The following is a 10,958-nucleotide window of genomic DNA, read 5'->3' as shown; positions in this document are numbered from 1 at the left end:
AAATAAAGTTTGTTTATGTACTTTAATATGGATGTTTATTTCACTCCCGATTTTTTACAACTTTACATTTTGCATAGTATGTTAAATGTGATTTTAGATTCAACAATTTGAGCTTTGTTAATAATGGTTTTGGTATGGTCATACTTCCAAAAATGTTGCGCAATACACATTTGCACCATTTCCCATCGTTCGATTTGAGCCTTACGAGCCTCCACTCACAGTGAATGTCACGTGATGAGTCTTTAGTGACGTACAGGAAATCGAGAGGGGACTCAGTGTTTATGAAAGTTTATGGGTGAAATGCATCATCTGATGGACAGAGTAGGTGTTCTGTCACCTCTGGAGGAGTCCAGTGCCGAAATTAGTAGGGACAGTGGTATCGTGTCCCAAAGTGCGAGCAGTCTGTCGATGGTAAGCGAGACTCTGAGCAGCAGTGGTACTGTGTCCCAAAGCCCCAGCTTCGGCGCTCCAGTCTCCCACAGTCCGAGCTTCAACGTCGCTGAGCCCGACACGGACCAAGACAAGGACGATGATGTCCTGAGACAAACTGCCCTTCATTATTCCTCATACATAAGAGCGACTGCAGGCGACGAGGTGAGAGTTCTAGTTAACGTACAAATCGATCTCGTTATTCACAACCCTCCTTATTCATGCTAGGTTAGATTGCAGCTTGTAGTAATTACAAAAGCGTGATAGGCTACACAGATAGCTACCTCTACTTCAAAACACATACAAAGAACCTGTGTCCTCGTCATGTCTCTTGTTTTGCATGGTAGACGTCTTGAATTGATTAGTAGGGCTTTCTGAATAAACCGTTATGTGTCACACAGTATGGGTACTGTACCCACATACAATTACTTCCTGCGGTTGTGATATGAAAGGTTTGTTAGGCTACGTTTTGTTGGAACTACTTGTTGAAAGTCACTGTTGCTGAGCCATTGCTCCTCCTGCATGTCACAGTGAGGGTGTGCTATCACCATGGAGGAATTTACTGAATAGTGTGACTTCTGACATTTCTGTTAAAAACAACTGTTTTCACATTAGATCCTTTGCTTGGAGAAGAGCTTGGAGGAAATGCTGACTAGAGTGGATGAGTTTGTTGGAATGCTGGACATGGTACTTCACTTTATAACAGTAACTTCCAACTGATTGTCACCAATGATACCCAAGTTATTGTCTTTCTTGCAAAGTTGGGACTGGAATTGGAAAGTTGACAGTTTTGATGCTTACCAAGAAATATATAAGACATATGAGACCCTATTAAATAAACACAGACTGGTAATAGATGGGTAGAAGTGATATTATTTTCTAACCTCCTTTTACAGACCCGCAATGACACCTCCCAGATTGTGAATGAGAACCTACCCCAAATCCAAAGAAAATCAGAGGAAATGAGACAAATATACAGAAGAATTGATAAGTTAGAGGTAAAACTCTTTCAGTACCAAATAGTATTTTTATTATTAGAAAATGCAAAATGCACCCATTATATGATGGTAAACATTGATGGGTTTGTTTAACAGACCTTTGTCAAGACGGTTGGTGCAAATGTGAATGCTATGGAGGAGCAGGTCACACAAGCGGAGGGTGAACAGGCGACCTTACCCGGTGCTTTCAAAAAGATGTTTCGCACAATGAGTGTCCCTGGATTTCTCAACGTAAGACAAAACGTTTAACCAGTTCCTGCGTTGTTATGGATGTCAGTGGAGGTGTAGCTGGGATTGTGTTGACTAAGTGAGGTTTATGAAAGCAAATTGTAATCATTGGTTGTATCTGCAGAAAACACCCAGCCCAAGGAGAGCACACCACCAGCCGCTGGAGCCGCCCACTGTGTTCCGGACAGACGATTATTTCCCATCACACCCTGAGCAATGACACCAAGTCCACACCTTCACACCTCACTGCACAAACACAGCACACACAGAACTGTGGCAAATGTACGATGAGTTTTTTGAACTTCAAATCCTAACCCTTACCATCAGAGGGAGAAATTCAAAACAGATCCTGGATTGGTGAATTAGCCCAACTCATAGCCAAATACACTGGTTACTGTAGAGAGGATGACTTTACTGCCACCTGAAAAGTCAACTGTGCAATTAACTCAACAAGCAATACTAAGTGTACTGTTCTCTCAAATCAAGTATGTAACCATGTAAAAAGTTTGCTCAAGAGTTTGACAAGCAAAATGACAACCTTGATTTTAAAGATGGTAAAGATTGTTTTGAAGACTCTTGAGAAAGTGCCTCAATTATGGATCATACTTTTATGCCCTCATGCTCACCTTTTGCTGAAAACATAAAATGCACAACTCTTTTAGCCTCCACAAAGACATATCCTGCCTGGAAATCATCCAAGCTTAACAATGCTCCACAATGTATTATATGAAGAATAAGTGTTTTTTTATAGTTAATAGTTTATCATTTTTGTTTCTTTTCCCATCTGCATTTCTTCATCCACATCACACTAACCTTTAGTGTCACCACCTTTTTAAGTTTCAACTGTATTAGTTCTTAGGCAAATCTCCTTTTGAAATGTAGCACAGTGTGATTGAAAATTCACCTACTTATCAATACAAAAGTATTCTCAATGTGTTGTTTGTTCTGTTCTATCACGGTAATACACTACTGTCTACAAAAGCACCAAATGCATAGCAGCCCTTGTCCGAGTGTGCCCCTGTTGTGGCAATTTGTCCTACTTTGTCAGATTTCCTATTGTGGCGCTAAACTGTAGAACTAAACCTAATCTTGGTGTGCACATGGTGGCCCTGGTAGGACCATCTGGCTTCATAATAGCACCGCTTCACTCCTGCTTTGTTATACTTCTGACTCCCGTTCTCACTTGACTATTAAGAACATGAACAACTTAGACCAGCACCATGTTCTTTTGGGATGGAGAGGAGACCAAGCCGAGGTGTGATCTTCTTCTTCCATACCTTCTCCTATTGAGCTAGAAGGGATAGGATACTATGGGGATTAGCAAGAGGAGATATTATCCTCTGACAAAATATTCCACAACTTTATTCTACTTTTCTTCTGCCGAGTTTATAGTTGCAGCTAAACAGTCTAGACAAGGCCAGATAAGTACCCCAAAGAGCCCAGGGGCACTGAAGCTCATATGTGTGCATGAAATAATATAGCATGTTATTTCAGTTTGTTTAAAAGTAAAATATATATCAAGTCATACAGAATTAATTATTATTAAACAATTATATAATAAACAATGAAACAATCATACATAGCCTGTATTTTATGTTGAAATTTATATACAATATACATTTTCAGTATAAATCAAACATCTTATGTATAATTCTACTTTAAATAATGAATACAAATACATACATTTCCTATGTTCATAAACAGTATGTTTAATTCTTAAGTGAGATCTAGAGTTCAGGGTCTCCAGTCTTCCCAGAACAAAAGTGTTTCTTTAAATGTCCTGACCGACTGAAGATCTTCCCACACTGGTCACAGTCGTGCGGCTTCAAAAATGACATGACTTGACTAAAGGTCCGTGTTGGTAGTTGATCAACAGACACGTCACTGCAAGTAATTGGTTGATGGTGCCTGAGAGGGTCAGGGGATGACTGTCAAACAGCTTATGCTCTTTTACATCCAACTGATCTGTCCCAGATAAACACCACGTTTTATATCATAAAGAAATGATTAATAAAGTTACAACTCACCCAACACTAAAGATATGCTTTCTTTGGCATAAGCAAAATAAAATTGGGTGCTAGTTTCTCAATTCTGATATCTTTAAAACTAATCTGTCTTTAGCAACAACAACAAAAAACTAGGAAAAAACTATTATTTTTGCCAGGTTCAAGAACATAAAAATATATATCGGGGAATATTGTTTTGGATATTTACACGGTTGTTAATGAAATGACTTGAACAAGACGGGTGTGAGTGACAACAGAAATGCAAATACCACCAAGATCCATATGGCCTTTGCTTCAAGCTGGGGACTAGTGTGGTGCTGTGTGGTAATCGCACAGGCTATCATGTTAATGGTCAAACTCAGAACTAAATAACGTTATTGTTTTTCTCGGACTTGACATCACAAGTTGAGTCCAGTTGAAGCACTGCAGTTTAAGCGGGAATCAGGGAAGGTTGTCCTAGACGGCTCTGGTTTTCCTTCAATATAAGAGCATGTGCCAAAAATGTGGAAGGTTCTCACGATTAAGGTTGAGAGCTTACGTAAAGCAGGAGTGGCTTCGGGACAAGTCTCTGAATGTACTTGATGCCTGAAGAAACTAGTTCAAGTTGATGCTCTCGATCCAAACTGATAGGTTGAGAAGTTATGTTAGCAACTTGGGAGAAACGGCCCGAATCAAAGTGTGATAGGGATAGACATATCAGTTTTTCAACTCAATATTAATGGCATCCATAATTGAACTCCTCCCACCTATGCAGATGGTTAACATTATTTTACTAATCTGACTACTCGCACTTTAATTTAATAGGTAATAATAGTAATACATTTTATTTGTATTTCTTTGTATCTCAAAGTGCTCACCTATATTAGGTAACCTATGTTGAGGCAGGATAGCTAGTCCTGCCAGACTCTAATTGTTCCTATATATCATCATGTAGGTAGTGAGTTCATTTTAGAATGATTAAATTAAAGTATTCAATTTGTTATGTGACCTCTGTCTAATACTCTACCGTTTTCGGAAATAAAGTGCTGGTCATAATCAAATAATTCACATAACATTCTGTGGCCTTTATTCTGACATTGTTTTAAATTATCAACCGGAAATTAGCTTCCTTATTGAGGCTGGCTTCACCCTGCTGGAAAGTCTAGGGCGTGCATCTACACAAGTTCATTAGATTAGTACCCAAATCTGAAGGTAAATTTAAGTCATTTTAATCTCACAGTAAATCATTGGGTAGTCAAATTTGCAACGCAAAGATTGTATGTTGAGTAATATTGCATTGTGTGATGAAAAATGACACGTTTTCAGTTAATCATCACTGTGTTGGTAGCACTACCTACAGCGAGCTAACTTCATAGCAACACGTGCATTGTAAAAGGCTAATTCACAGAGCTGTCAGCACACTATCCCAAATGATGGTTACAATGTCATTTAGAAATGCTTTTTCATAACTAAAAGTGTGTAAATGTAATCTCAAAGCTGTTATCCTTTCAATGTATAACTACATGGTTGATAAAAGCTGCACTCTTGCAAGCCTAGCTAATTGCTAGCTGCCTAGCAGCTAGGTGCTTTACTGTGTCATGTTGTTGGAACTGACGCCCTGCCTGACATGGACACTCCCTAATGTCAATAGGTCCAAGTCTGCCTGTTTAAAAAATGTCCGAGAAACCAGTGTGGGAGTTGATTGGGTCTGGCTTTGTGCAACACTATTATAATCTGTTTGACAGCGACAGAACTAAACTCTTAGACCTGTATGTAAGTATCCGTGTCAGTTCTTATCTTCGTATTCTAATCTTGTAACCATCTCATCCGCATCTGTAAATATGCCCAAACTGTTAAATTATAAGTGCCAATTCTTTTCCAGGTGTAATTAAATTGTCTATGTGCTGTTACTACAGGCGGATTTTTCCTGTTTGACATGGGAAGGAGAAGGATTCCCGGGGAGGGAAGTCATCATGAAAAAACTAATTGCAAGTGACGCATTTTCAGTTTCACTATCGCTGTAAAAACCTCACCTCTGGTTGTTTTTCTCATAGCCTCTCTTCTTTCTGCAGAGCTTGCCTTTTAAGTCTATCAAGCACAGTATCACTGCACAGGACCACCAGCCCACACCCGACAGTTGTGTTGTCAGCATGGTGATGGGGCAGCTAAAGGTAATCTTTGAAGGAGTTTACATTTAGCCATTTAGCAAACTCCCTTAGCGACTTACAATAAGTACAGGGACATTTCCCCCAAGGCAAGTATGGTGAAGTGGACACAACGTCATTTGACACGGCGGGGAATCCAGCAACCTTCTGATTACTAGCCCGACTCCCTCACCGCTCAGCCATCTGACTCATATAAAAGTGTATCTTTACTTAACAACCCTGACTTCCTGGACAATAGATTAAATCTGAAGAAACCTTTAGGTTGTTGGTTGAACTGATGTCATCCTTTTTTAGAAACGGTGTATAGGCAGTTGATTGTAATAAATTTATTCTTGTTTTTGTTTTTTTCGATAGGCTGATGACGACCATGTTATGGGCTTTCATCAAGTGTTCCTGCTGAAGCAAGTTGGGAACAATTGGATATGTGTGAATGACATGTTCAGATTGGCACTTCATAACTTCGGGGCATAGGAGGGATAACATTCTTACCTGCATTGTCCCTTTTCCTGGCATTCCACGTAATTAAGCCTTTATAAATACATTGTTTAAAGGTGTGTATTTTAGTTTATGTAAGGACGTTTTGTATTACACCATTTGTAATAAACTCAGTGGCCATTTTTTGTGTCTTTGTCACAATGTATAGCAATGGGTGTGAATGTGCAAGGCATTAGAATAAAAGTAATCCCACAGTATTTTTGTTCTTGCTTCATGTTTTGTTTCGTGCAGTTGGTCCTGGCAACTGACCACTCGTGTGGCATTCATGCACTTTTAGGATTAGTTATAGTAAGTTGCCTAAAAGTCTTTAAAAAGGTTTTGGACTACAGCGATATTGTATCAAACGAGCATGGACCTTTTCCAATGTGCAGATTGCGTTCATTAGTGGGATAAGGGTGACAATGTGGGGGAGGAGGCATAAAAAGATAGTGGTTAGGATAAAAAGATGATGGTGAGACCAAAAACTATAGAAAAGGAAGAGCAATCTCCTCAGATCACTCAGTTATAAGGGCATTTGGTTAAAAAGGAAAGATTATGGTCCTCACTAGTACCCCCTTTCAAATTAAGAATAAACAAACAACCTGACAAACACTTTCCTATTATGTGTAGGCTAATGTAGATGATGGAGTAATGGAGGAAACAGTTTGACACAACACCTGTTGGATCTGCAGAGGCGTCCTCCCACAATAAAGATTTTTCAAGATATTAAGAGACATTTTGAGAAACACTTCATGTGAAAAATACCCAACTAGAGATTCCAGAAGACAAGCCGTAGGACTAATTCCTTTTTCATTTTCAGACATACAGGCCTACAGTAATACAGGATTAAAAAGGCCTAGCCTAACCCACGACGAACTAGAAAATGTGTTTTGTTGTGATGTTTATTTTTTCATTTTATCGATGGATGGCGATGAAAACCATTGTTTTTCATCTCAAACTCAAAGCTTTCATTCTGGCTCCCAATGCACAGTTTATATTTGAAAATGAAATGATTGGTATGCATTAAGAACCAGAGGAGGCGCTATAAACCAACAGTGGTCAGCATTTATTTTGTATGGAGGTGCCATGGAAAAAGAGCAGTGGAGTTGTTCTGTTTAAAAATGGACCGTTTAAGTCTAGTAGATCAATGCACGATGTCCAAAGAATGTCAGGTAATGGATAGTGTCAATGGAGAGTATTGTTCAATTAATGACGTAAAGCGTTAAACGCTTGCTTTTTTGTAACGATCTATGGAGACACATTGGTTGAATAAAGCTAAGTAGGCTATTGCGTAGTCTTATGCAACATAGTTTGCACAGTGGTTAATCTAATTCAACAATTTGTAATAATCCTGTTATTGAACTTTTGAAGAGAGACCTGGTTTATTTTAGAAACACTTCAATGTCGTCCATTTATTTTTGATGTTATGAAAGGGTGCGCATGCGCAGTGATCTGCTATGATGTCGGATTGTAAACCTGTTGAACTTGAGACACATTTACTCTATTACGATACCACCCAGAGGTGACGTCTAATGACGTGATGATTTGAAGCATGTTGAGATTTCTTTTGATTTTCATCTGGTTAAGAATGGAAACAGAGACCATGACCACAACGATTCCGAAACAGAAAATGAACCAATTCTCAGAGAAAACCCAAGACGTTTTGTCATCTTCCCCATCCAATATCCTGACATCTGGAAAATGTACAAACAGGCGCAGGCGTCCTTCTGGACAGTAGAGGAGGTAGGTCGACCGGATATCAGAAACCTGCTCCTCTCCATCAACCACAAAGACACCATGATTTGTGTTGTTTTTTTAATTGTAGCCTACACTGTCACAGGTGGATCTCTCTAAAGACCTCGTGCACTGGGACAACTTGAAGTCTACTGAGAAACACTTCATCTCCCATGTCTTAGCCTTCTTTGCTGCCAGCGATGGCATCGTCAATGAGAACTTGGTAAGTAGGATTTCAATTGTCTTGCTTGTCGTTGTGACGACAATATCAATAACAGTTTAAAATAGGAAGTCTTCAGTGCTCTCCCCAGTTGCATTATGTGGTGGAGTTTCTTGGTAATGATTTAGTTATGACTACCAATGTCTACAGTACCTGCCAAAAGTTTGGACACATTTTCCCTCATGTGTCCAAACTTTTGACTGGTACTGTATATGCTGATACAGATGTGTCTAAATTTGACTCATAGGTCCAGAGGTTCTGCCAGGAGGTTCAGGTTGCAGAGGCACGTTCCTTCTACGGCTTCCAGATCCTCATGGAAAACGTTCACTCCGAAATGTACAGTCTGCTCATCAACACCTATATCAGGGACTTGAAGGAAAGGTAGTTACTTTACCACACCAGAGCCGTCAACTCAAATGCAACAAAATGTGCATCAAAAGTAACATCTTCCTTTGTCTTTGCAGGGATTACTTGTTTAATGCAATTCACACAATGCCTTGTGTGAAGCAAAAAGCTGATTGGGCACTACAATGGATATCAGACAAATCCACTTTTGGTAAGTTTAGATGTTAGAGCTTTAACATAGGCCTATTGCATGTAACATTTGTATTCAATCCATAGGATTTTGACTGAAATACAGTCCAACACAAATATATATATTAGTTTCATAAGCCTTTGCAATTTGGTCATTGTGTGTTTATGTGTTGGGCTAATTATGAAATGTCTCTGGTTATTGGGATTATGTTGTTTTCTTATCAGGGGAGAGACTAGTTGCATTTGCTGCTGTGGAGGGTATCTTCTTCTCAGGTTCATTTGCTGCAATCTATTGGCTGAAGAAGCGAGGCTTGATGCCGGGTCTTACCTACTCCAATGAACTAATCAGCCGGGATGAGGTAATAGGATTAGTTAAATTGTTTTACTTTTGACTGAAGGAAAATATATCACAAGGGAAAACCCAGTCTGTGGGTAGGCTTGTCGACTAATTGTAGCCTACATAATACAGACCTCAATATTTCCTGTTGTGTTTAAATGTGTGTTGGTATATATAACTGAAATGATAGGAATCTCACTTGCTCTCTGCAATCAAGATAAGAATCAAGGGTGTGCTTGCTTTATTTTGCTATCATGTTACCATTATATTAGTGGCATAAATGGTCTTAAACTTACCATGATATCGTTTATGACAGTATTGTGAGAGGCCTAAAGCTGTATCTGTGATTCTGTATCTCTTTTATTGCAGGGCCTGCACTGTAACTTTGCTTGCCTACTGTTCAGCTACATTGTGAAGAAGCCTTCAGAGAACAGGATAAAGGACATTATCAGGAAAGCCGTTAGCATTGAGCAGGTAAATGGAAAAATGTATAATAAGTATTAAAGCTGGACACTTCCATAACTCATATTCCATAACCCCTCTCCTGACCCCTGTAAAAAGAAAGGAGGTTCTATATTCTCCCACATGCGGTGCTCCTCCCTTTATGCTCTCCATTCGTGGAAACTACACACCTCTCCCTCCCATGGCCCTCTGTGGTCTCAAGATGCTTGCTTCACTTTGACTAACTTTGGTTTTTCTGCTCGGCCGAAAGGGGCACCAGAAGCAGACTTTTAGCGGAGATGTTGGTTACTTTGCGAAGCGGCTAGTAAATACAGACTGTTCATTGACTCTGATCACAGAAGTACTGATCCTTGATCTTCTAATGCATTTTTTATGCATTTTTTTAACACCACTTTGGATAAAGACTGTTAAATGAATAAAATATGATGTACCCTGTTCCATTGCAGGAGTTTCTGACCGTGGCTTTACCAGTAAATCTCATCGGAATGAATTGTTCACTGATGAAGCAATATATTGAGTTTGTTGCTGACAGGCTGCTTGAGGATCTGGGACTAAACAAGGTATGTCAGATTGTGTCTCCTTCAAAGTCCCTACAAAGTACTGAGCAATTACAACATCATTGGAAGAAATTATTGTAACATAGTTACAAAGTGTCAGTGTCAAAGAATTATACATTTCCATACCTTTATAAACAACCAGCGTTTACTCTTTTTTCCCCAAGGTTTACAAAGTTGAAAACCCTTTTGACTTCATGGAGTCCATTTCCTTGGAGGGGAAGACTAACTTTTTTGAGAAAAGGGTGTCTGAGTATCAGAGATTTGGAGTGATGCCTAATGCCATGGACAGTGAATTCACTCTGGATGCTGACTTTTAAGCTGACTGGCACACACTGATTTATATAATTATTTTATCCACATTTATTAACAAACAGTGAATTCAGTCCACACATGACAAAGAGTTCAGATATTTGAATGACACTGTACTATGCACATATTTATGTATTTCTGTTGAGTTACATTTTTATTTATATTGGGAAACCACAAAGTTACGTTTTTGTTGAGTTACATATTTTATTGGAAAACCTGTGGTTGAGATAAAGACTGGCTCGAGATACCGCAAAGACTGCGTGAGACTTGTGTGTTTTGAATTCCCGCAACTTTCTGATGCTTGTATTTTGTTGAGTGGCATTTTTATTTGTTGGGAAACAGACTGTGATACTGCAAAGATACCGCCAAGACACCGGTTTATGTGTTTTGGATTCTCGCAAAGACTGCGGCCTGTTGTAGTTGAGTTACATTTTTTATTATTTGTATTACTTGTATTATTGTTTTCATTGATATTACGTAAAGCACCTTGAGCTGCGATTCTTGTATGAAATGTGCTATATATAAA

General features: G+C 39.1%; 3 protein-coding genes across 4 annotated transcripts; all 3 read left to right on the top strand.

Moving 5' to 3' along the window:
• The first annotated feature begins 213 nt into the window (after positions 1–213).
• On the top strand, positions 214–3,172 carry bloc1s4 (biogenesis of lysosomal organelles complex-1, subunit 4, cappuccino). Of its 2 annotated transcripts, XM_047050634.1 has the most exons (5): positions 214–594; positions 1,045–1,116; positions 1,326–1,427; positions 1,524–1,658; positions 1,780–3,167. In XM_047050634.1, exons 1-5 carry the CDS (start codon positions 292–294, stop codon positions 1,873–1,875), a joined length of 708 nt encoding a protein of 235 aa, XP_046906590.1. In that variant the 5' UTR covers positions 214–291; the 3' UTR covers positions 1,876–3,167. The 2 variants fall into 2 exon arrangements, with proteins under 2 accessions (XP_046906590.1, XP_046906591.1); XM_047050635.1 differs by lacking the exon at positions 1,045–1,116 and having other exon boundaries at positions 271–594; positions 1,780–3,172.
• A 1,577-nt stretch (positions 3,173–4,749) lies between these two features.
• Positions 4,750–6,497, top strand: nutf2l (nuclear transport factor 2, like). Its single transcript, XM_047050660.1, has 5 exons — positions 4,750–4,852; positions 5,292–5,413; positions 5,557–5,628; positions 5,713–5,811; positions 6,160–6,497. Exons 2-5 carry the CDS (start codon positions 5,315–5,317, stop codon positions 6,274–6,276), a joined length of 387 nt encoding a protein of 128 aa, XP_046906616.1. The 5' UTR covers positions 4,750–4,852; positions 5,292–5,314; the 3' UTR covers positions 6,277–6,497.
• Positions 6,498–7,339: 842 nt separating this feature from the next.
• rrm2b (ribonucleotide reductase M2 b) lies at positions 7,340–10,904 on the top strand. Its single transcript, XM_047050650.1, has 9 exons — positions 7,340–7,451; positions 7,867–8,022; positions 8,120–8,236; positions 8,481–8,614; positions 8,698–8,789; positions 8,993–9,126; positions 9,474–9,578; positions 10,013–10,126; positions 10,288–10,904. Exons 1-9 carry the CDS (start codon positions 7,401–7,403, stop codon positions 10,438–10,440), a joined length of 1,056 nt encoding a protein of 351 aa, XP_046906606.1. The 5' UTR covers positions 7,340–7,400; the 3' UTR covers positions 10,441–10,904.
• Positions 10,905–10,958: the final 54 nt, after the last annotated feature.

The sequence above is a fragment of the Hypomesus transpacificus genome, unplaced genomic scaffold (genome assembly GCF_021917145.1).
Source record: "Hypomesus transpacificus isolate Combined female unplaced genomic scaffold, fHypTra1 scaffold_124, whole genome shotgun sequence".
In the NCBI taxonomy this organism is placed as follows: Eukaryota; Metazoa; Chordata; class Actinopteri; order Osmeriformes; family Osmeridae; genus Hypomesus; species Hypomesus transpacificus.
The sequence above is the reverse complement of the archived record's forward strand: the minus strand, read 5'-3'. Positions and strand labels throughout refer to the sequence as shown.